This window comes from Chelonia mydas, chromosome 2, assembly GCF_015237465.2.
Source record: "Chelonia mydas isolate rCheMyd1 chromosome 2, rCheMyd1.pri.v2, whole genome shotgun sequence".
In the NCBI taxonomy this organism is placed as follows: Eukaryota; Metazoa; Chordata; order Testudines; family Cheloniidae; genus Chelonia; species Chelonia mydas.
Genome location: NC_057850.1, coordinates 139,396,910 through 139,423,648, shown reverse-complemented (window position 1 = coordinate 139,423,648; position 26,739 = coordinate 139,396,910). Strand labels below are relative to the sequence as shown.

Here is a 26,739-nt window from a genome sequence, read left to right as displayed (position 1 = left end):
CTTGTCGAGCCTTGCTATGCCAAATTTCAATCCTGGAAAAATATTTAAGAGAAATGCTATAAACTTCTTGAGGATTTGAAGTGGAAACACCAATATTTTTTGTCATAGTAATGCTCTTGGGTTCTGCTTGGTTGAAATTAAGGACATCTGGCTGTCATCACACTGTGCACTCATCTTACTTAAATGACACCTGTTTGCCCTCTCAATCTGTTCTGGTTTTAAATGGTTGTCATCTTTGCAAAGGGAATAAGATGTGAAATGACTGTCAATCTTTAACAGTTCTTGCACATTTCCTTTTCTTTTCATTGGAAAGAGAACATGAAAAATACTTATGCTCTTCAAAGAATAATTCATTTAAAGACATTAAGGGTTATGTGACTATCTAGATCTTTTTGGGACTCAGTTAATACATCATAAGGTAGGAGATTTATACTTGATTTTCACTTTAGGTTCATCATAATAAGTTGATGGCCCATTGATCACGCTATTCCAGAGCACTGCAGTTCAACACCTGAGATTATTAATCAAGTATGCATACAGAGCCATCTCTTGAAAATATAGCGGTTCTGAAGTGTCAAGCACATTGCATCCACAATTTAGAATTCTTTCCTTTTAGGAAATACCATACTAGATCAGACCATTGGCCTCTCTAGCCCAATAACTTGTCTCTGACAGTGAATAGTATCAGATGCTTCAGAGGAATGTGTAAGAGTAGACAGTTATACAATAACTTGCCCAGTTTGGAAAGTTTCTTCCTAACCCTCTTTAGTTAGAGATTGGCTTATACCCTGAAGCATGAGAATTTATAGCCCTTCCAAACTTCAGTTCTTTTTTTAATGCTGCAAATTTTTGGCCTCAAAGAGATTCTGTGACAAAGAATTTCACATTCCAATTGTGCATTGTGTGAAAAAAGTATTTTCTTTTATCAATTTTTACCAATGTGCAGCCTTTCAATTTCACTGGAAATTGTTCCCTTTGTTCCCATATTATGAACAAGTACAAATAACTGCTCTACCTATGTTAGGATATAGATATTCAGGCCTGTCTGCAAAGGCCTATACTTTAAGAATTTAGGTGTATTCTTATCACTTAGCTAGTTATAGAGGTACAAAACAAGAATCAAAATCAGTCTTCCTGTTTATAGGCCTTCTCTCACTATGATAGTCTAAGGCTTTGTTCTTAGGCTAAGGCCTTTGGCTAAACAACAGGGGCAGCCATAAGCTAGGAAGCGAACGGTCACGTCCTCACCAGTCACACTGAAGTAAGGCAATTTGGGGCTGTTAAAAAGGTGATCCAATCTATCACCTCCAGAGAAAGGGAAGAGCCTAGAAGATTAAAAGAAAACTTAGTTTGATAGCATCCTGTCTGGCAAGAACTCACTTATCAAAAGCTGGGGTGTGAAATCCTCATTTCTTTGTTGTTCTATCACTGTAGTCCCCACTTCCCTATTGTTTGTCTGTATAATCTCTGTCTGGTTCTCTGACTGTTTCTGTCTGCTGTATAATTAATTTTGTTGGGTGTAAACCAATTAAGGTGGTGGGATATAATTGGTTAGATAATCATGTTACAATATGTTGGGTTGGTTAGTTAAATTTCAGTAAAATGATTGGTTAACGTAAAACTAAGCAAGTTTTACTATATAGTCTGCAATCAATCAGGAAGTGAGGGGGGTGGAAATTGGAATCATGTTTAGCTAAGGGCGGGAATGGGAACAGGGACACAGGCAAGACTCTGTGGCATCAGAGCTGGGAAGGGGGACACTGAGGAAGGAAACTGGAATCATGCTTGCTGGAAGTTTACCCCAATAAACATTGAATTGTTTGCACCTTCGGACTTCGGGTATTGCTGCTTTCTATTCACGTGAGACAGACAAGGGAATGGGAGGGTGAAGGGATAAGCCGTCTAACAATCTACCTTCTCTTTCCCAATCCTTGTTTTGTATGTATTTATCATACTCCCTTCTGTTATCTCTTCCCTAAAGTAAACAATTGCTCTTCATGAGGAATTTTTTCCCATACCTATAAAGACATTGTCTTAACTTTGAAATGTCTATGCTCATATTTGCTCTTATTTTTAGTGATGCTGTTGTACTCAAGAGCTGTAAAGAGAAATTATGAATGTAATTATTATTAATTTGTATTAGGGTCGAACTGTTACAGTGAGGTGTATGAGCTCATATTTAAATGTTTGGTCATCTTCTGTAGCAGTGATGTACAACCTTCACATCTATTTACATAGAATTTACATGTTAATCAGAAATAGTTTATTTAAAGGTATTTGCAATTCACTAGCATAAATAGCATTGTTAGTGCATACATCACTTACAAAGCTGGTAGAAAGACAACATATACTTCCAAGCAGTACAGAGGAAGTAGTGCCCGTGTGAGGCACTGCTTGTGTGAAACCATTTTCTTGATTTCAAGCTTTACCTTTGCAGTGGTACACACATTATGCCAATGGTATTGCAAGTTTGAGGCTGTTAGAAGGATGCAGTGTTTTGATTAGTTCAGATTCTTGATTATAAGGTTTTCTTTACAAGTATTAACAAAGAGGACTGCACAAATAGTAGCCTACTTACATAACTGAATGTCTGTCACTTGGCAGTCATTTAGTCAATAAGGCCCCAATCCTGTAAAGACTTACACATGTTCTTAATTTTAAGTACCAGAGTAGTCCTGTTAAAGTCAGTGGGACTACTCACATGCTTGGAATAAATGTGCATTCTCTTTACAAGATCAGGGCATTAGTTCCCTTCACAAAACTTAGATTGGGATTTTAACTGAATTTTGGCCTGTTCTTTGGATTCGACTGAAAATAGCTATATCAATAACTTGAACATTTTTTTTTCTTTGGTCACTCACTGTCTAACTCTGTAATTTACAATTTAATAAAATATTAGGATGTCTGCAAGATAAACAAAACAGTGACTGAACTGTACAAAATATGATTCATTTGCTTTCAATAAATAAAAGGTCTTCAATCAAGATATTCCAACCACACCTACCATGTCAAGGGTATGTGTGACAGTTCCTGTGACATTGTGTTTCAGCTGTGACATGATTGGCACATAACATAAGTATGGCCATACTGTGTCAGATCATTTAGCCCAATATCCTGTCTTCCAACAATGGCCAATGTCAGATGCTTCAAAGAGAATGAACAGAACAGGGCAATTATTCTGTCATCAAGTCCTAGCATTTGACAGTCAAAGGCTTATGGACACCCAGAGCATAGAGTTGCATCCCTGAGCATCTTGGCTAATAGTGTTATTAAGAAGAAAAGGAGTACTTGTGGCACCTTAGAGACTAACCAATTTATTTGAGCATAAGCTTTCGTGAGCTTCAGCGCACTTCATCAGATACATTCAGTGGAAAATCTAGATTTCCACTCCATACGGCTAAATTCAGTGCCTTGCATAATTACAGGTTTCAGAGTGGCAGCCGTGTTAGTCTGTATTCGCAAAAAGAAAAGGAATACTTGTGGCACCTTAGAGACTAACAAATTTGTTTGAGCATAAGCTTTTGTGAGCTACAGCTCACTTCATTTGATGCATTCATGGCCAGAAGGTCACTGGGGACCCAACCCCTGTCCAGAGGCCTTTTTGGAATCCATGGGCCTGTCACCCCATTTCCAAATTGTATTCCAGGCACTCCTATTCGCTGATCTCAGAAAGACATGTGGCACCTACCCACTGAGCAGCACCAATTCCTGACTCTGGTACCAAGCTCAGTATCAGGCATCAAGAACTAGCTCAACAGGACCTTGCAGATCAAGAAATAGAGGAAGAGCATCTGCAACCAATGCTGGCCTCCTCTTCCTCCTCCCCTGACATGGCAGTCACAGGAGGGTGTATGTTGCCTCCCCGAGATGACTATAATGCACATCAAGAATTGTTAAAGAGGGTTGCCTGAAGTCTGGGCATACAGGTAGAGGAAGTAAATGAATACTTTCACCACCTACCTCTCAATTTGGCCATTATGAACCCAATAAAGTGGCTGTGGCAGACCCCTGCATGCCTTCCGCCCTCTTCTGAAAGGGCTGAGCATAAGTATTATGTGCCCACACAAAGTTATGTGTCCTTTACTCCCATCCCCATCCAGTGTCCTTGGTAGTATCCGTTGCCAATGAGAGGGAAAGGCAGGAGCATCAGGATGCAACCCCAAAATCAAAAGACTCAAAAAAGTTAGACCTGTTTGGTAGGAAAGTTTATTCTACTGGGTTGCAAACCAACATGCACTTTTAGGCAGGTATGACTTTAATGTATGGGACTCCATGCTAAAATTTAAAGACATGCTGCCAGAAGATGCTAGACAGGAGTTCTCCTCACTAGTGAATGAGGGAAAAGAGGTGGCAAGGGGCTCATTTGAAGCTGCTCTGGATGTGGCTGACTCAGCTGCTAAGTCTGTGGCTTTGGTAGTGGCCATGTGTAGGAGCTCCTGGTTGCTGTCCTCTGGGCTCCTGCAGGAGGTCCAACAGATTGCAGGACCTGTCGTTTGAGAGTTCCTTGCTCTTTTCGGGACAAACTCATGCTAAGCTCCCTGGATTAAAGGACACAAGGGCAGCTTCTAAGTCTTGCAAGTTGTACACACCAGGAAGCACTTCCAGCCTCAGCAACTTCTCTGGAATTCTGCTCTAGTGGTCTGACACAACCTACAGAGAAAAAAGAGTAGAAGTTATAGGCATAGACCACCTCCCCCTTCTGCCTGTGTATCAATGCCTTCCATACTTAGACATCTAGGGGGTTCTAAGCAGGCATTTTGATGTGATGGAAAAAGGCTAATGTAGTCCCCATCTTTAAAAAAGGGAAGAAGGAGGATCCTGGGAACTACAGGCCAGTCAGCCTCACCTCAGTCCCTGGAAAAATCATGGAGCAGGTCCTCAAGGAATCAATTCTGAAGCACTTAGAGGAGAGGAAAGTGATCAGGAACAGTCAGCATGGATTCACCAAGGGCAAGTCATGCCTGACTAATCTAATTTCCTTCTATGACGAGATAACTGGATGAGGGGAAAATGGTGGACATGTTGTTCCTTGATTTTAGCAAAGCTTTTGACACGGTCTCCCACAGTATTCTTGCCAGCAAGTTAAAGAAGTATGGGCTGGATGAATGGACTATAAGGTGGATAGAAAGTTGGCTAGATTGTCGGGCTCAATGGGTAGTGATCAATGGCTCCATGTCTAGTTGGCAGCCGGTATCAAGTGGAGTGCCCCAAGGGTAGGTCCTGGGGCTGGTTTTGTTCAATATCTTCATTAATGATCTGGAGGATGGTGTGGATTGCACCCTCAGCAAGTTTGCAGATGACACTAAACTGGGAGGAGAGATAGATACACTGGAGGGTAGGGATAGGATACAGAGGGCCCTAGACAAATTAGAGGATTGGGCCAAAAGAAATTTGATGAGGTTCAACATGGACAAGTGCAGAGTCCTGCACTTAGGATGGAAGAATCCCATGCACCGCTACAGACTAGGTACCGAGTGGCTCGGCAGCAGTTCTGCAGAAAAGGACCTAGGGGTTACAGTGGACAAGAAGCTGGATATGAGTCAACAGTGTGCCCTTGTTGCCAAGAAGGCCAATGGCATTTTGAGATGTATATGTAGGGGCATTGCCAGCATATCGAGGGACGTGATCGTTCCCCTCTATTCGACATTGGTGAGGCCTCATCTGGAGTACTGTGTCCAGTTTTGGGCCCCACACTACAAGAAGGATGTGGAAAAATTGGAGAGAGTCCAGTGGAGGGCAACAAAAATGATTAGGGGACTGGAACACATGACTTATGAGGAGAGGCTGAGGGAACTGGGGATGTTTAGTCTACAGAAGAGAAGAATGAGGGGGGATTTGATAGCTGCTTTCAACTACCTGAAAGGGGGTTTCAAAGAGGATGGATCTAGACTGTTCTCAGTGGTAGCAGATGACAGAATGAGGAGTAATGGTCTCAAGTTGCAGTGGGGGAGGTTTAGGTTGGATATTAGGAAAAACTTTTTTCAGTAGGAGGGTGGTGATACACGGGAATGCGTTACCTAGGGAGGTGGTGGAATCTCCTTCCTTTGATGTTTTTAAGGTCAGGCTTGACAAAGCCCTGGCTGGGATGATTTAATTGGGGATTGGTCCTGCTTTGAGCAGGGGGTTGGACTAGGTGACCTCCTGAGGTCCCTTCCAACCCTGATATTCTATGATTCTATGATGCTCAGGGATGCCATGCCAGTTCCCAGGATGCCAGACCCCGTTTTTTCTTTGTTTGCAAACTGTCTTTCCCATTTACTCAGGGCTTTGTCCTGTATCACCTTGGACCCTTGGGTGTTGGGCACTCTAGAAGTGGGATACATCATCCAGTTTATTTCTATCCCTTCTTCCCACCCTCCCTTCCTCTGCCTCTTCAGGGACCACTCTCACAAAGAACTTCCGGTCCAGGAGGTTCAGTCGATCCTTCAAGTGGGACACATAGAGGAGATTCAACACATTTAAGAAGGAAGATTTTCTACTCCCATTATTTCCTAATCCCAAAAGCAAAGGAATGTCTCAGACCTATCTTAGACCTGCATCAGCTTAACGACTATCTCAAAAAGATTAAGTTTTGTATGGTCACCCTGGCATTCATTATTCCCTACATGGATCCTATGCTGCCCTCGATTTAAGAGACACCTACTTTAATGTGTCAGTATACCAAGGGCACAGAAAGCTCCTCAGGTTCCTAGTGAAGCACTCACATTACCAGTTCATGGTACTTCCATTCAGCCTGTCTGGAGCTCCTCAGGTACACAAAATGTATGGCCATGATGGCAGCATTCCTGAGGAGAGTAGGAGTGCAGGTCTGTCCTTACCTGGAAGACTAGCTGGTCAAGGGTTGGTCCAAAGCTCTAGTTATATCCAGTGTTCAGCTCTTTCAGTCAACCTTCAAGGCCCTAGGTCTTCTTATCAATGCAGATAAGTCTACTCTTTGCCCAGTACAGAGGATTATGCTGTTAGGGGCAGTGTTGGAGTCTGCCCAGGCCAGAGTGTTCCTCCGAGAATCAAGATTCTGGTCTAGTCAATCTTTAGTGACAGACCTCACATTTCATCCAGTCACAACAGCCTGAAACTATATGGAGCTCCTCGGGCACTGGCCTCATTCACAAATGTAGTAGAACATGTGAGGCTGCACCTCAGACTTCTCGAGACTTAGCTGGCCTCAGTGTACTCACCAAGCTGTCTTCATCTGGACACTGTGCTCACGGTACCCTTGTGGGTTCTATTTTCACTGAATTGGTGGTTGGATCCACTCAATGTTTGTGCAGGTTTTCCCATCTTCTGCCCTCAACCCTCAGTGACTCTGGTCTCAAACACTGCAGTTCTCAGGTGGGGAGCTCACCCTTCCCCCTCCCCCAAACTCAGGGTTTTTGGTCCTCGAGGGAGCTCACTCTTCATATCAATGTCAGAGAACTCAGGGTGATTTGTCTTGCTTGTTAGTCTTTCCTGCCTCATATCAGTGGGATAAACCAGTTTGTTCTTATAGACAACACTGCAGCAATGTTTTACCTCAATGGACAGGGAGGAGCTCACTTATCCCTCCTTTGTCAGGAAGCAGTTCACCTGTGGGTATTTTATATAGCCCATTCAATCAACCTTGAGGCCTCTTACCCTCTGGAGTGCAGAAGAAGCTAGCAGACTGCTTAAGCAGGTCATTTTCGAATCACCACAAGTGATTCCTTTCCTCAGATTTACCCATATGCATTTGCAGTGTGAGACTCCCCAAATAGACCAACAGAAAAAGTCACCAGTTCTGTTCCCTGCAAGGCCACAGTCTGGGCTCCATTGCACATGCCTTCCTTCTACCCTGGTCAGAAAAACATCACGATGTTTTTCCCCCAATCCCACTAAAGATCAAGTGGGACCACACTTGAGTTATATTAATAGACCCAGTGTGGCCCCACCAACACTGGTTCTCCTCTCTACGGGGCCTTTCAATGGCAACTCCAATCTCACTCCCATTGCACCCAGATCTGATCTCCCAAGACTACAGTTGGCTGCTCCACCTGAACCTACAATCTCTTCAGCTAATGGCTTGGAAGCTCCATGGTCAAACCAGAGAGCAGACTTGCTCAGAGCAAGTTCACAAGGCCTTACTATATAGCAGAAAGCCCTCCACCATGGCCACCTACCTGTCAAAATGGAAGTGGTTGTCTATCTGATAATATCATGCCGGAGTCTCACTGATGCATTCATCTATACAGCATATACTCAACTATCTGCTGCACCTGGAACAGAAAGGCTTAGCAGTTTCCTCTATCAAGGTTCACCTAGCAGCAATATCAGCTTTCCACCCTCGTGTGGAAACCTGTTATTTTTTCTAATGGCATGACAGTCAGATTCTTTCAAGTCCTGGAAAGGTTGTATCCTCAGTTAAGGGAGCCCATTCCCCCTGGGGACTTGAATTTGGTCTTGTCTAAACTTATAGGACCGCCATTTGAGCTGTTCACAACATGCTCCTTACTATACCTTTCCTGGAAGGTGGTTTTCCTAATTGCTATAACTTCTGCTGGAAGGGTTTCTGAATGGCGTTCCCTCACATCTGAACCACAATATACAGTCTTCTTTAAAGATAAGTTGTACTTATACCTTTATCCGAGTTTTCTCTCTAAAGTACTTCAAAATTTCCGTATGAATTGGTTAATTTATGTATCTCTTTTTTACCCAGAACCACATGCAAATATGGATGAGCAATGGCTACACACATTGGACATTAAACGATCACTACCATTGTACATAGACAGGCTCAAACTATTTCAGCAGTCCACCCAAATGTTTGTGACTACAGCAGACAGAAGTAAAGTTCTTCCACTCTCCTCACAGAAAGAAAAGAAGTACTTGTGGCACCTTGGAGACTAACCAATTTATTTGAGCATAAGCTTTTGTGAGCTACAGCTCACTTAAAGCTTATGCTCAAATAAATTGGTTAGTCTCTAAGGTGCCACAAGTACTCCTTTTCTTTTTGCTAATGCAGACTAACACGGCTGCTACTCTGAAACCTCTCCTCACAGAGAAGTTCATTTTGGAAAACGTACTGTATCTCATCTCATTATTATCTGGCAGGCATTTCACCACCAGACAAGAGCTCAGTCCACAAGATCGTAAACATCCTCAATGGCATTCCTAGTGCAGATCCCTATTCGGGACATTTATAAAGCAGCAACCTGGTTATCGGTGCACACTTTCACTTCTCATTATGCCCCAACCGATGTTCTAGAGATGATGCCAAATTTGCTTGAGCCATCTGTGTGTACATGAGCTCCAATCCCTCCTCCCGTATTACTACTTGGGAGTCACCTGGAGTGGGCTGCACATGTGCAATCACTCGAAGAAGAAAAAATGTTTGCTAACTTTTCATAACTGTTCAAGATATGTTGTACATGTCCATTCCACAACTCACCCTCCTATCCTCAACATCAGAGTTTCCAGAAAGAAGGAACTGAGGAAGCTCTGGGTCTGCTGGGGCATTTATACTGACGCCAGTGGTGTGCGGCACCAGAAGGCTCTTGAACCACCCTGACAGGTACCACTGAGGGAAAAACATATGGTGACTGTGTGTGGGAGGTGCACACTAGAAGAGTGGAATGGATATGTGCAACACATCTAGAAGAATAACAGTTACGAAAGGTAAGTAACTGATTTTTCTGTTAATGCAACTCAGTCCTGAAATTCAGTGATCCCACTGTATTGGGCTTCCCAGAATCAAACGTTTGCCTAATTTTCCAATAGTACTGAACTGTGGTGGCTGTGTAGTGTTTAGCCAGGATTCAGACTACTCAAATTATTTCACTTAGGTTCTGATATAATTTCATCTAGCACTATGCAAAATATTAGTCACAGAATTCATACTCAGCACTTGCTTCCTTTCAAGTTTGTCAGGGAATTTTTTGTAGAATTTTTCCCATTGACAAAAAATGTGTCAAAGATGCACAAATTATTTCACTATGTGGATGTCAGCGAAAATTTTGATGAAGCTTTTTATGGTGTATTTTTAAGTTTTGAGCTTTATTAGTTGGGTTTAATCACATGACACTTGCATGGTATTCCTTCAGAGTCCCTGTTTGGGGCTATCCCATGGTTTCAGGGTGGTCAGCAGAAGTCATTCGGTACTGCTTTCTCTAGCATTGAGAAGAGTTATCATCCATTAAAGAAGTCAGAAGGGGATGCCAGCTCACTGTATCCACCAAGTAGACAATATAAAATGGGGGAAATCCAGAACGTTTTTGTCACAGAAGAGAGGGACCGTTTAGGGTTGGAAGGCCACATAATTTGATGTAGTGCCTCATGAAAATAAATAGTTTGGATTAGCAGCTAAACTTTTGGATTTCCTACTGAAATGAACTTTTAACTTTGTGGATTCCCTTTCACTACTTTTCTATGTATTTTTCCAAAGCTGAAGTTGGTGTACTACACATTTTTATATGTTCTTCTGCAGTCATTGGTCTGGTTTACTTTGTGCTATTATGTGTAGTTTTGCTATATAAATATTAAGTTGTGCATTTCTTAGTTCATTGTCTTTGCACTCTCTCTGTCATTGGCTGGCACCCCAGCTGGGAAGATCTTAATGGCAAACTCACTCTAGACCATCTTTCAAAGGAACAAAATGGTACTAAAGTATCACCTAAAACTTCTGTCAGAAACAAGCTGATTTCATTAAAATTATCTTTATTGCTACCTGTGTTTTCTGTACCGTGGAAACAAGATTACACACCCTGAACGTCAAAAGAGCAGCGAGCTTTTATATAGAGAGAATTAAGTTTTCAGGACCATCTAACTGTTTGTGGTACTTCTAAGCAGTAGTTGACAATTAGGGGGCATGTACAGATCTCTAGGAGATCTGAATGAATCATCATCTGAGGGTATAAACACCACTCACTCTTTAACTATCCCCCAGTTCTCCTCTACTTTCAGAAGCTTTACTCTTAAGCTCCAAAGAGCAGGGACTGTGCAGATCTCTAGAAGCAATCAATTCGGAAAACCAGAGATAAACTTCTTTTTTCCTGAATAATGGCTAAGCACTGAGTCTCCCAACACACTATCTTATCATGATGCATTGTTGAGAGAACAGTAATCTGTGAAGATATGAGCCAAAATCCATGTACCAGTCCTAAAGATTTCAAACATGGGCACAGTGTGAATGCACACTGTTGAAGCACACTGTTAACTGTGTGATTAGGCACATACTCCTACAACGTGGCTTAGTGGAAGCAACACATTTGTTAATTAGCCTAACAATTGTATATTAAACAAAGTTCAGAGAACTGTAACGTAAGAATGTGTTCAAATTACACATTTACTATTTGGCTACATTCCTTATGTAAAGCTATGTTACATTAGGAGAACTACGGTAGACCCATGTTATAATCCATGCATTTTTGTTCCTAGCTTTTTGAGCACAAAACTGCATTTTTTTTAGCTACCTCTGCAGTCTTGGAAGGGGAAAATGAAAGTATTAAGAAAAGAGAGTGGTTTCAGCACTTTGAATTCTTCTAACTTAAAATGAATAATGGAACTGACTGATACACCTACCAAAATCAAGATTACAGTTTTTTTTTCTTCCATGGATGGATAGATCTTCCGATCTAAATTGGCTTGTCTTCTAGAAGGAAGTTTTCTAAAAATATCTTGGTTTGGTGTACTATACAAAATGAAAGTTTGAAACTTTGGTGTGTGCTCCTAAAAGGTGTGTGGGGACTGGAAATAACCAGCTACAACTTTGTTTCTCAAGTCACAAAGTGGCTGTGTCCACATTTTTCTTCAGGTCAAAGGTAACAGTATACATAGATTCAACAGTATCAAGATGACACTAACAACAACAAAAACAAGAAAGGAACCTGATGAAAGCACCAAAACAAATTTTGATTGATAATTTTTATTTGTTACACAATGTATTGATTCCTGAAATGCAATGTAGTCTCCAGAGTTTTTCCTCATAAAATAAATCTGCTGTCTGTATATGTAGTAATAAATATCACTATTGTTATAATAGAAAAACAGAAGAGTAAATTTTAAAAGGAATTATACAAAATTCAGTCCATTAGCCTTTTAAAAATATATATAATGTCAAGTACTATTCTCGGGATGAAGAGCCCTGCAGGTACACAAGAGACTGTAGATTGTTCATATGACGCCTGACATATTAATATATTAATAGCTTGATTCACTTTGACAGTGGATTTTAACAAAGAAAGCTCAGATTCACTGCACAGAACTATGGTACTGCACTTCTATAACCCTCTCCATCTAGAGAGAGCGGATCAACACAAATTGTCAGGCCAATGTGAGTAAAAAGGGCATGTGGAGCAAAAGTAGGGCTGTTTTGTAAGGCAGAGGGATTCTGGGACTTGATTGTCCAAGTAATTGGATGTCAGTAGGTGGCAAACTGTGGCCATTGAATCTGTGCTATATCTATTAACTGGGAGTTTCAGCCCTGCTCTTCGGAGCTTCAGAGAATGTGTATTGCACGTATTCCTTGTTCTCTGCCTGTGTTCTGCAAGTGATTCTTGTGGTGATTTTGTTCTGAGACCAACATTTCTGATTTAAGAACAATAATTTTGAAGTGCTCTGAAATCCACAGGCAGACTCAGATTTTATGCAGAAGTATTGTCTGGGACATTAGCATTAGTAAACAGAGGGAAAATGAAAGACTCTTAATAAGCAGTTGGGGTAATGTAATCATGATTCACGCTCTTTACCCGTTTCCTGAATAATGGGGCTGATTGTGATTGAAGGAAGGCAACATGTGGGGTGATTATCTGTAAGGGTAGAATGATAGTATGTGTATTATTGGCATGTTGGAGCAGAGGGCAGAGTTAAGGTTGTGCTGTGGATTGGTGTGTACCGTAACTTTTCATTTCCTAGCTTTCAGAGGTTTGAGTGTAGCTGAATTTGATATTTTAGAAGGGCACAATGTACTATTGGGCAACTGTAACTGTGTTAATGAAGTCTTTGGGCACAGAACATTGTTTATGTTATGTGAATATCTTGTGCCTCCAGACTTTGTGCCTACATGATTAGAGGCCACAAGGAAAAAAATTTGGTGCAGACTGACATAGGTGGAGGTAGATGCAATAATATTTTTTTGCCTTGTGTCTAAGGAATGTTAGTGTTAGTGCCAAACTTGTGCCTGCTACATGCATGTCCACCTGAAGAACCATCTGCAATACACATCCAATTTACTTCGCGGCTCAAGTGAGACTGTTATCTGAGCTGTCATGTTTCTTTATTTTGCCAATGGCTGAAGAAAGAACTTCAGTTTCCTAAAATGTCATTGCTTTAACTTTAACAAGCACCAGCAAACAAGTCTTTAAAACTAAAAAGATGAAAAATATGTTTTGAATATATATTAAAAAATCAGCATAATATTTATATCATTATATGGGAGAATGAATGTTGGGAGATCTTTGTTGCTTTCTGTTTGATCCACTTTCTGATGTTTTTTATGGACTACTTCAAATATATCCATTTAAAAGGCCTCAGTCTTGCAAACAGATTTGCATGGGCTGATTCCTGAACCTGCATTGAAGAGCTTAGTTTAAGGCTACACTGCACAGTCAACCCGGGTAATTGGCACCTGTGACTGAGCACCCATGTTAGCCTCACTTGGATGTGAACATCCCCACAGCAAAGCCCTACTTGAATTACTATGTCCTTACTGTTTCCACATTTGCCCTTGAGGGAGGGAGGGAAGGAAGGAAGGAAGGGCCTGTGGGGGACACAGACATCCCTGGTTCTTTGTGCTGAAATGCTATAGGATACTTTCTCAGTCATTTGTGTCAATTGCGGGGAAACTTGCCCATCCTGCAGAGGGAGTTGTAGGAAGGGCATTAGAGGACTATCAGCACTGGAGTGTTTTTTCCCTGTGTCCTTACAGTAATGAGAGTGGGTTCTAATCTATATCCTTGTTTGTGTAAACTAGCCTGGGCTTAAAGCACCTCCAAACCTGGGTCTTAGTTTTTTCTGTGTGAATGGTAGGGGCAAAAACCTGAGTAAGAGATCTGGGTAACTGTGCAGTGAAAACATACCCTTAGTTGTTTTTTTAAATGCCCAGAGGCCTTCAGGCATTGGTTATTTTTTTAAAAAGTTTAGTAATAGTGATGATGATGTTGGTGTTAATTTTATATTCTTCATTATGCTTTATTATTTAGTAATAATGTATTGTGGGTGTTTAATAAACTATTACCTAGTTTGCAATCTGAATCCCAGGACTGATATTACGTCAAGAATTTTCTTAATTTATAAGAAAGATAATTAACCACTGTGGCAAGATAACAATTGAACACTTCTGTGCAATGTTCTTTTGAGTTAATTGACCTACATATTTATGCCATTCAGAATTGTGATCATTCTAATTATAACCTAAAGGAACTCGTAGGAATTAAGAATACTCATGCTGTTATGTGTTTCATATTTTCTATACTTAGCAATGCAGCAAGAAAGCCTCAGCTTCACTGTTGTGGATTTTGAAGTCATCTGGAATAATTGCAAACCGTCCCTGGCCACGAATCACTCTCACATTGACAACTACTACTATAACATTAACAATGGCCATATTCAATATGGTAAGCATAACGATGTTTTGTTTCTCTTTCTGCCCCAGTGAGGTCTATTTTTATTTTTATTATCTACTTGGATGACATTTTAAAGTTGTGGGCTGTAGATATTTCAGTCAGGTGAATAGTAGTAATGGCCTTCCAATGACTCAGAAATTCAAAGCAAAGCAAACAAACAGTATAGTGGGGGTGATCAATTCTGACCTCTGCGTATGAGACGTTCTCAACAATAATTCAGCTCTTGGACATGTTTGTTATGAGAATTTTTAAATGTAAAAGGTACTGAGAGAATCTTAAAACATTCTGAGTGTGAAAATAAATAATTCTAATCCATAATTCAAATATGTATTGTCAGCAAAAAACAACAAAATATTTGCTCAGCACAGTCCAGGGATCAGTTCAGTGGATTATGATGTTAGCCGAATGTCTGCAAAATGCCGTACGGAGAGCTTGAATTTCACTTTGATTTTTCTGACACCTGTCTGTTCCCCTCAACATGTTCATAATTTACACACCATTTAATTGAAAATTCTTCCTTGTTAAAAAAAAAAAAAGAAAATCTGTTTTAAAATGACAAAGGTTAAAATTTTTGAAAGTGCCAAAGCGACTAAGTTAGTGGGATGAAAGCTAAGTCACTAAGGTGTCTTTGAAAATGTTACGAAAAATGTCTGTTATTTAAATCAGAGAGACTGGTAGTGAGATGGGGGTAAAAATACTAGCTAAAATTATTTTAATGAACACAGAAACAAAATAAGGGGCTACATTCTGTCTTGCCCTGTGTGAGTGCATTAATGAGGAAGAGAATACAAAGAGCCTCATTCCCCTCCTCCCTTCCAGGTAGAATGATGATCTAGCTCTTCTTATATGATAGGCAGAGCCAGGCAAACATGCCCAGTGATACTCTATAGCACCAAGAAGAGGGAGGGGAGATACTCAGCTGGGTAGGTGGTATGGCTAGGACCTAAGTTCCCTGTAAGCTGCGTGGCTATCAGCAGTTTATCAAGTGCTGCGCACTGCAGGTGCCCCTCCCCCCAATGCCATGCTGCTCCTGCCCTCTGCCTTGGAGTCCCTGGCCAGCAGCTCCCAGGAGCCTCCTGGAGGGAGCGGAGGGGGTGTTTCTGACAGCAAGGTGTCCCCCTCCCCCACCCTATCTCCACAGAGTGGGGGAGGGACATGACAGGTCTCAGGAGTGGGACACAGGATGGAGCTTGCTGGTGGCTGCTGTTGTGTCTGAACAAGTAGGCTTAAGGCTCCTGAGTGCAGATCCGCTTAAAGGGGCAGTGCATGTCTCACACACAAACTGTGTATCTCTCACATACATACAATGTGTCTCTCACAGACACACACATACACACTGTGTGTCTCACACACATACACACTGTGTGTCACACACACGTGTGTCTCAGACACACACACACTGTGTGTGTGTGTCTCTCTCTCTTTCTCTCACACATACACATACACTCTGTCTTTCACACTCGCCTCCCAACACATACTTGTGTTGTTGTTGTTGTTACTTCTTGATACTTCCTGCAGTGCACATATATTCTCTGTGATTTTATTCTTTCAAAGTGCTGTTATTTTAGTTTTTTGACTGGTCTGTGCATTTCATAGTTTTTATTCATCTCTTATGCTTAAATTTAATTCTTTGAGTAGTGAGTTCTAAAATGCCTAACCTGTCCTGGCTGGAGTAATTATCCCTATGGTAACTTTTTTAAAATATATATATATTATATCTAGAGTTTTTGTTTCTATTCGTGGCACACATCCATACCTTACCTCCATATTGGTGCACATAGCAAAATTCATTTTGCACATGGATGGAAAAAAATAGAGGGAACATTGGCTAGGGCACAGCATGTTAGCTGTTGTCCAGTGGCTGGCACTAGGGAAGCTCACATAGTAAAGGATAGTGCTGAGAATACTTGCACTGACTCCCCCGAGCCATTCTGCCAGTCTGTCCTTCAGAAGCATAATGACTTATATACCCTCGCCACCCCCTTCAACACTACAGCTGTTCCCCTTTTCTTCCCCCTCCTCTGCATGGCAGAAACCACAATCTGTGCCTATTAATTTAGATCACGAGTTATGGTTGATAAAATGAGAAATGTTTAAACCATTTTGTTGCAGATCCTAGTTCCTTGGGGCATTCTACCATATAATAAAAATGGCTTCTAATACAGTTTAATTATTTCTCATTTATATGAAATTAAATGTATTATTTAAGGTCCCAATTCAGTTAACAGAAAAATTGATTTCAAACTGAGCAAGATCACTCTTTAAAATTAATAAGGTCAAATCCTGGCTCTTCTCTTATTTTCTTCTTTCTTTCTGTTCTTTGAATACTTCTCTGTGGAAGGCAAAAATGACAAATTGCTTTCCATTTCCAGTAATGCAGGAGTGTGCTTTTCTCTTCTGTTGTAATGGGATAAATTCATGTAATTGTATTAATAGTCCATTACTAACCTATTAAATACATAATTCACAAGTAAACGAATGATTCCATTTCAGTGGGATTCCAAGGGGGGCACTGACTGATTTCTAAATGTTCGTTAAAAAGGGTGGGGAGCCTCCAGTCCTGTGGCTGCATAGCATTGGAATCAACTGACCATGTTTAATTGAGGGACACATGGTCTAGTGGTTTGAGTAGAGCATGGGAAGCAAGAACTACTATTTATTTTCTTGGCCTCATGCCTGATTCCCTCTTTAAAATTGGAAAAGTCTTGTAATTTCTCTGCCTCAGTTGCCCATCTAAAAATGGGAATAGTGCTATTTACTTAAAGTATTTTTTTTTCAAAAGTGATTTACCCCAGATGTTTAAAGTATTTTGGTATTGCTGTGTTCAGCATATATCCACCTTATTTAGGAGACTTAATCTCATTTTCAAAAGGGATTTAGGCACTTAGGAACCAAAATCCCATTGACAGTCAATGGGATTTAGGCTCCTATGTACCTAAATCCCTTTTGAACATCTAAATACCTTAAAAATGTGCCTTGGGCACTTTGGAACCTTCAGCTATGTCTACACTGTACTTCTGTTGGTAAAACTTTTTTCGGTCACGGGTGTGAAAAAAAACACACCCTGACCGACAAAAGTTTTACCAACAAAAAGCACTGGTGTGGAAAGCGCTATGTCGGTGGGAGACACTCTCACGGCAGCAAAGCCACCACCGCTCATTGCAGGTGATTTTATTTTGCCGGCAGACAAGCTCTCTCTTGTTGGCAAAGAGCAGCTACGCGGGAGACCTTACAACTGTGCCTCTGGAAGGTACGCAGTGTAGACATAGTCTTAATTTCACTGAAAGTCAATGGTACTTAGGAAAAGCACTTTTGACAATTGTTACCTTCACTCTTTCACAGGGTATGCTTAATTATTTAGAGTTATTAAAATAGTTTGAAAATTGTAAGTGTCCTTCAGTTAATTACAGAATAGCTTTGAATACATATTGCTTTTTTTATTTTGCTTTCATATAGCATTTTTCAGGAGACAGTAGTCAGTCATTTTTAATAACTACACTTGAGATGTCTGAATGATGAAATCCAATTGTCTGAGTTCCTAAACACTGACATGTAAGATTTGTGAAAGAAGCAAGATCTACTAGAACTTTATCTGGTTCAGTCTATGAAGATAACTGTAGGTTGGTTGGGGGGGGTTGCTTTTGGGGGATGAGAGGTTGCCCTCACATTCCCCACCTTGTATGATAAGAAGAGATGGGCTCAAAACAAACCACAGATCCAAGCATTCTGAAAATTCTGCTAAGTTCCATTCTCAGTCTGGATCCAAATTTTGCATTTCTTCTTTTTGGTAATTGTAAGTAGAAATGAAACAAAGAAGTTTACTTTTGGGTTTAAGTTAAAACTGCACTAGTGTATGAATATTTTTAAAATTAAAAATTGTTCCTAAACCGAACAAGGTCAAAATGATGCTTTTTTCAACAAATTGGCTTTAATTAGTTCAAGTTCTTCTTTTATTCAGAATGCAGATTATTGTAGAGCATCAAAAGCTGTACTTTAAAGCCTTAGCGTCTTGTAGAATTAGCACTTTTGACTGCAATGTAACAAATAACCATGTTCCATGATATTTATTTGATGAAAAAAGAAAAGGAGTACTTGTGGCATTTTAGAGACTAACCAATTTATTTGAGCATAAGCTTTCATGAGCTACAGCTCACTTCATCAGATGCATACTGTGGAAAGTACAGAAGATCTTTTTATATACACAAACCATGAAAAAATGGGTGTTTACCACTACAAAAGGTTTTCTCTCCCCCCACCCCACTCTCCTGCTGGTAATAGCTTATCTAAAGTGATCACTCTCCTTACAATGTGTATGATAATTAAGTTGGGCCATTTCCAGCACAAATCCAGGCTTTCTCCCCCCCCCAACTTTTTTTTTGGGGGGGGGGGTTGTGTGTGTGGGGGGAAAAAAAAGGGGTAGGGGACCTGGATTTGTGCTGGAAATGGCCCACCTTGATTATCATACACATTGTAAGGAGAGTGATCAATTTAGATAAGCTATTACCAACAGGAGAGTGGGTTTGTGGCGGGGGGGAGAAAACCTGGATTTGTGCTGGAAATGGCCCACCTTGATTATCATACACATTGTAAGGAGAGTGATAACTTTAGATAAGCTATTACCAGCAGGAGAGTGGGGTGGGGGGAGAGAAAACCTTTTGTAGTGGTAAACACCCATTTTTTCATGGTTTGTGTGTATAAAAAGATCTTCTGTACTTTCCACAGAATGCATCCGATGAAGTGAGCTCTAGCTCACGAAAGCTTATGCTCAAATAAATTGGTTAGTCTCTAAGGTGCCACAAGTACTCCTTTTCTTTTTGATAATACAGACTAACACGGCTGTTACTCTGAAACCTGTCATTTATTTGATGATAATTTTAAGTACAATTCCCACCTTAGCACTAAATCTTAGCTCTGATTTGCAAAAATGACTTTAAAATATTATTGCAAAATTTGCATTGGCTTAATATTAATAGCAAATTGTGGGTGAGAGTGAAGTATTATTATTATATCTCCAAGCAACATATTCTTAAGAATAGAGTCCATTAACTGCACTTATTTCCATGAACTCTTTCATTAGGAAAAGGCAAAATGTAGCCATTAAGGTCTAGTGGATATCTACCCATACTGCATCTAATAAATGATAAAATCAAACCCAAAATACCAACTAAAATTCACCCTTCATATTGCAAGGGACAGTTGTAGAGAACACTGATAGTTTGAAGTATTTTTTTACTGAATATTTGAATCTAGTTTTAATGTTGTTACAGTAATATAGCCAGGAATAATGGGATGAAATTTTAAAACAGCCAATGTAATGTAAATATCAGAAATATTTTTTAGCTGTAGCCGGTGGGGTCTAATCCTGGTCTCATTGAAGATTAGATGTAGTGAGTTATGTTAGAGTGTGCAATATTCACCCAGGGGAAAAGGAAGATGCCCCTTTTGTTGGGAATTTTAACTGGATGGAACAAAGCACTAGGAAATATACTGTAGGGAATAATCCTGAACTCTCAGAGATAGAAAAGACCTATTAGGTCATCAAACTGGGAGATTTAATGAGTAGCTGGATAGAAAATAGAAGATCTTAATTTTCATTGTGCCCTGTCAATCTGTGTCAAAAACCTAATTTGTGGAACCTAACAGGATTAAAGTCATGGTGAGAGTAGCTTTAGAGCATTTACGAACCTAGGAGAGTTCTCATGCTCCCAAGAATGGCAGATTTTTATACCAGTCTTATACATGTCAGGCAATTCAGGTAAATCAGAAGTACCTCAACTACCTCTGCTACAGAAGGCATAGAAAAGGAAGTTGTGAATAAAGGCACAACACTGTCTCACAAGCATGTATCTTTGTTATCTGCTTGGAGCTATGAAACTAGCAGTACTGTGTCTTTTACCAAAACTCAGGGCATTCTTTCCTCTATGCTGATTGGCTGCTTGCTCCAACCCTCTCCTGCTTCCTTCTTCACAGTCTTTTCAGTTCATTTTTCTTCTCCCTGCCCTGTCTGGTCCTCTCCATTCTTCCTATCCTCTCAATGTCACCTCTCCCTTCCTTTGTTTTTGCTTTTAGCTAATTCCTTCCTACCTTTACTACATCTTCCCAGTCCTAGAATACAGTTTATATACATAATATATAAATAAAAATAAAATAAAACCCACTCAAAATTATTTTTAAATATGTTGCTAACATGGCATTTTTGAACCACCACTGCATTGCCTGTGCTTATATATTATACCCTTTCTCTCACCCCATGACTGCTTTCTCTATCTAGATAATAAGCTTGTGGGCTCTTTGACCCTGGGACTCTCCCTTGCTATGTATCTGTAGAGCATCTAGATACTTGTAGGTTCTACTGTAATACAAGTAATACTAACTGAAAAAATACATTTGAAAGAGACCATTTTCCTATTTAAAATCTATTATTAGAGGGTTATTTTGTTTCTTCTCTTTGGACTAAGTTTTAACCAGCCTTTCTGGGGATCTGCAAAGTGGGCGAGGAGACAAGCAGCTAGCCAGAATCCCTTCTATTACATCCCTGGATATTAGGTTCCGTAATAAAGGTGGGGCCATGGCTGACATGGGGTAAAGGTGGGGTCATGGCTGACAAGGCCAACAGAGGGGAGTCTCTAAAAGAGAGCACCAGTGTCTGCTGACTCAGTAAAAAACTGTGTCAGCTGATTATGGGAAAATTTGATGCTGCTGAAAATGGATAAATTCAATAGAAGAAAATGAAGCTGTCCCCTTTACAATCCTTTTTGACAACTGGCTAACTGATAAGTCACAAAAATGTAATTGCAAACAAAGAATCGTGATTGAGCAGATGTGTTTCTAGAGGGGACCTGCAAGGATCTCTTCTTGGCCCTACGCTATCTAACATTTTTGTCAGTGACCTGGAAGAAAACATAAAATAATTACTGGGAGGGAATGATAAATAATGAAGAGTATAGGTCACTGATACAGATCTATCTGGATCACTTAGTAAGCTGGGCAGAAGCAAACAATGTCTTTTAATATGGTCAGATTGTAAGGTCAGACATCTAGGAACAAAGAATGTAGGCCAAACTGACAGGAAAGGGGACTCTATTCTGAGAAGCAGAGACTCTGAAAAAGAGTTGGGAGTCATTGTGGATGATCAGCTGAACATGAGCTCCCAGTGCAACGCTGTGGCCAAAAGAGCGAATGTGATCCTTGGAGATATAAAAGGGTAATATGGAGTTGGAATAGCGAAGTTATTTTACCTCTGTATTTGGCACTGGTGTGAGTGTTACTGAAATACTGCATCCAGTTTTGGTGTCTACAATCCAAGAAGAATATTGAAAAATTGTAAAGGTCACAGAGGAGAGCCATGAGAATGAGTAAAGAATTGGAAAATGCCTTATCATGAAAGGTGGGTGAGGTAATATATTTTATTGGACCAACATATGTTGGTGAAAGAGACAAGCTTTTGAGCTACACAGAGCTCTTCAGGTCTTAGGCCATGTCTACACTACGGAATTAGGTTGAATTTCTAAAATTCGGTTTTGTAGAAAACGTTTTTATACTGTTGATTTTGTGTGTCCCCACACAAATGCTCTAAGTGCATTTAGTCGGCGGAGTGCGTCCACAGTACCGAGGCAACCATCGACTTCCGGAGTGTTGCACTGTGGGTAGCTATCCCGCAGTCTCCGCAGCCCATTTGAATTCTGGGTAGAAATCCCAATGCCTCGTGGGGCAAAAACATTGTCATGGGTGGTTCTGGGTACATATCGTCAGGCCCCCCTTCCCTCCCTCCCTCCGTGAAAGCAACAGCAGACAACCGTTTCATGCCTTTTTTCCTGGGTGTTACCAGAGCAGACGCCATATTACGGCAAGCATGGAGCCTGCTCAGCTCACCATCACCGTATGTCTCCTGGGTGTTGGCAGACATGGTACTGCATTGCTACACAGCAGCCGCTCATTGCCTTTTGGCAGCAGACAGTGCAGTATGAGTGGTAGCCATCGTCAACGTACTCCAGGGTGCTCTTTTAACTGACCTCAGTGAGGTCAGGAGCACCTGGGCAAACATGGGAGTGTCTCAGCCAAGTCATTACTCTTTTAAGTTTCGTCTCATGGCGATTCTGTCCCGCCGGCAGTCCTACTGCACCGTCTTTTAATGAGCAGCCAGGAGACGACGATGGCCAGCAGTCATACCGCACAGTCTGCTGCCAGCAAGATGTATAAAGATAGATGAAGTGGATCAAAACAAGAAATAGACCAGATTTGTTTTGTATTCATTTTCTCCTCCCTCTCTCCATGAAATCAACGGCCTGTTAAACCCAGGGTTTTGAGTTCTGTCTTCGAGGGGGCCATTCTGTTTCTCCTTGATGCAAAGCCACCACCTTTGTTGATTTTAATTCCCTGTAAGCCAACCCTGTAAGCCATGTTGTCAGTCGCCCTTCCCTTCATCAGAGCAATGGCAGACAATCATTTCGTACCCTTTTCCCTGGATTGCCCAAGCAGATGCCGTAGCATGGCAAGTCTGGAGCTCGTTCAGCTCACCACAGCAGTTATGACCATTGTAAACACCTCGCGCATTATTGTGCAGTTTATGCAGAACCAGCACCTGAGAAACCAGGCAAGGAGGCGACGGCAGCGCAGTGATGAGGACATGAACACAGATTTCTCTCAAACTGCGGTCCTCAGCAATTTGGAGATCATGGTGTTACTGGGGCAGGCTCATGCTGTGGAATGCCGATTTTGGGCCTGGGAAACAAGCACAGGGTGGTGGGACCACATAGTGTTGCAGGTTTGGGATGATTCCCAGTGGCTTTGAAACTTTCGCATGCATAAGGGCACTTTTATGGAACTTTATGACTTGCTTTCCCCTGCCCTGAAGCGCATGAATACCAAGATGAGAGCAGCCCTCACAGTTCACAAGCGAGTGGCAATAGCCCTGTGGAAGCTTGCAATGTCAGACAGCTACCAGTCAGTCAGTAATCAATTTGGAGTGGGCAAATCTACTGTGGGGACTGCTGTGATGCAAGTAGCCAACGCAATCATTGAGCTGCTGCTATCAAAGGTAGTGACTCTGGGAAATGTGCCGGTCATAGTGGATGGCTTTGCTGCAATGGGATTCCCTAACTGTGGTGGGGCTATAGACAGAACGCATATCCCTATCTTGGGATCGGAGCACCAGGGCAGCCAGTACATAAACTGCAAGGGGTACTTTTCAATGGAGCTGCAAGCACTGGTGGATCACAAGGGACGTTTCACAGACATCAACGTGGGATGGCCGGGAAGGGTTCATGACGCTTGCGTCTTCAGGAACTCTGGTCTGTTTAAACGGCTGCAGGAAGGGATTTACTTCCCAGACCAGAAAATAACTGTTGGGGATGTTAAAATGCCTATAGTTATCCTTGGGGACCCAGCCTACCCCTTAATGCCCTGGCTCATGAAGCCGTACACAGGCAGCCTGGACAGTAGTAAGGAGCTGTTCAACTATAGGCTGAGCAAGTGCAGAATGGTGGTAGAATGTGCATTTGGACGTTTAACAGGTTGCTGGCGCAGTTTACTGACTCGGTCAGACCTCAGCGAAACCAATATTCCCATTGTTATTGCTGCTTGCTGTGTTCTCCACAATCTGTGTGAGAGTAAGAGGGAGACGTTTATGGCGGGGTGGGAGGTTGAGGCAAATCGCGTGGCCACTGAATACGCGCAGCCAGACACCAGGGCGGTTAGAAGAGCACAGCAGGAAGTGCTGCGCATCAGAGAAGCTTTGAAAACCAGTTTCATGACTGACCAGGGTACCGTGTGACACTTTTGTTTGTTTCTCCTTGATGAAAACCCACCCCTTTGGTTGCCTCTAAATTCCCTGTAAGTGGGTGTGGGAGGAGGGAAGGAAAAGGCCACTTTAAAACTTCTTGAGTGACAGCCTTGTGTTGCTTGGGCTGTCCACTGGGGTGGAGTGGTTGAGTGCCCAGAGCCTCCCCCGACCACCGCGTTCTTGGGCGTCTGGGTGAGGAGGCTATGGAACTTGGGGAGGAGGGAGGGCGGTTAAGCAGGGGCTGCAGTGGCAGTCTGTGGTCCTGCTGCCGTTCATGAACTTCCACCAGATGCCGGAGCCTGTCCATTTGATCCCGCAGTAGCCCCAGCATTGTCTCATGCCTCCTCTGATCTTCCTGCTGCCACCTGTCCTCACGTTCATCAGCCACTTTCCTGTATTCTGCTATTGTGTCCCTCCACACAGCTCTGTCAGTGCCGGACGACTGCATGAGCTCAGAGAACATTTCATCGTGCGTGTGTTTTTTTCGCCGCCTTATCTGAGATAGCCTTTGGGACGGAGGAGGGAGGCTAGAAACATATGCAGCTGCTGGAGGAAAAAAAGGGAGTGAAGTATTTTAAAACATACATTTTACAGAACAATGGCTGTACTCTTTCACGGTGAACAACACTATTCACATTACATAGCACATGTGATTTTGGTACAAAGTCGCATTTTGCATCTTATATTGAGTGCCTGCGGCTTTGGTATTAGAGATCACACACGCAGTGCCGGGCAACAGAATTCGGCTTGCAGGCGGCCATGGTAAGCCATGGTCTTTCGGATTCTGCAACCGTCATAACAGCAGCGCCCTCCTCTCCCATACCAAGCAAAGCACGTTGAGTTGGCCATTTAGTGCTGCGGTTTTCCTGTTAACGTGCAGCAGCAGAAACCAAACGAGCCCCCCTCCCCATCCAATTCTCTGGGATGATTGCTTTACCCCTCCCCGCACCGCGTGGCTGGTATCAGGGATGTCTTGGAGGAAGCTGGCCCTTTGTGTGAGTTTGAGGATGGTTTCTATGAGTCCTGATATTACTTCAGTAAGAATGCCATGGCTAGATATGATGGGCCTGCCTCGGTTCCCTTGTTTGTGTATTTTGAGAAGCATGTAGAAGGTCCCTGGGGTGGGTTCGCGGGGGATGAGGATGTAGATGGTTTTTTGTGTGTTGTTTGAGGAAGGATTTGATGATATCCTTAAATTCTTGGGTGAATTCTAGCGTGGGGTCTTCTTTGAGTTCTTTATAGTAGGTGGTGTCAGAGAGTTGTTGGTTGGCCTCATTGACATAGTCATGATGGTGGAGAACTACAATGGCACCCCCTTTGTCTGCTGGTTGGATTGCTATCTGGTGGTTGGGTTTCAAGTTCTGTATACTTGTCCTTTCAGCAGTGGAGAGATTGTCATGGATATGATGTTTGCTAGGGATCTCAGTCAGGTTTTTTCCTGAAGCAATCAATGTAACGATCAAGTGTGCCGTTTAATCCACTGTGGAGTATCCAGTCAAATGATTCTTTCTTTTCTTGTGACTGTCTATGGGGACTTGGTAGTTGTGAGTAGTGTCGTCACTGTTGTGAAAGAATTGTTTGAGGTGGAGTCGGGTGAACGAATACTTCTAATTCTCCACATGTTAGTATGGTATCAGGTTCTGTGGTGAGCAGAAGATCAGTCTCTTGGAGAGTACAGATAATTCAGTTCCTGTTAGGGTTGGTCTTGATAAATTGATAATGTTAGGGTGTCATGTAGTGTCTATGTGGTGGGTCCTGGTACCATGGTTTCTCTCAGAGGTGGTATTCTGTGGTTTGTGGAGTTGTAGTTGGTTCCATTTTTGTTATTGTGTTGGATTGCTCTCGTCAGTGTTTTTGATAGTTGATTTGGGTTCCTTGCATGATCTCCAGGTAGGTTTCATGAATTTTTCCTTTCCAGAGTGTGGAAACATGTGATGATGATTCTTCAAGTGATGTGGAAGGTTAACCCCCAGTGGAAGGTTATGCATGCACACCATGCACCCAGAATCAGAGAATTTCTCTTCACTCCCACTACCGCCCCTGTATCCATGTGTGGGTACCAGACTATACCCAGGATATAGGGCTTCAAACTCAGTGCCTCCTGCCCGCACTTCTTCTCAGTATGTGACGAACACCAATACTGCTTCTACTGCTTGGGGAAGCTCACATCTCACCCAGGTATCTGCCAGTCCTTCCCCAGCTGTACTCGAGAAGATCAGGCTCTCCACCTCCAGAAACACCTCACTGAACTCACCATGAGGCCTCATTCGGACCCAGGCCAGAGAACACCTCCCCCCTCCGCATACATCAGCGCACCTCCTACTACCAAGTCTGAATCTGGTACCAGTGGAAGTGCCCCTATGGACCCCATGCCAGGGCCTAGTC

At 42.0% G+C, this 26,739-nt stretch overlaps 1 protein-coding gene across 3 annotated transcripts in view; it reads left to right on the top strand.

The window, feature by feature from the left end:
* The window catches only part of ADCY2 (adenylate cyclase 2), a 432,450-nt gene that overhangs the window by 360,400 nt on the left and 45,311 nt on the right, over positions 1-26,739 (top strand). For all 3 annotated transcript variants that reach the window (XR_006288776.1, XM_037893358.2, XM_043540281.1), the window contains exon 16: positions 14,427-14,564. Coding sequence is in view for 2 of the 3 variants with exons in the window: in XM_037893358.2 (XP_037749286.2) it covers positions 14,427-14,564 (138 nt within the window). In the remaining variant the exon portion in view is untranslated. The remainder of the gene's footprint in view (positions 1-14,426; positions 14,565-26,739) is intronic.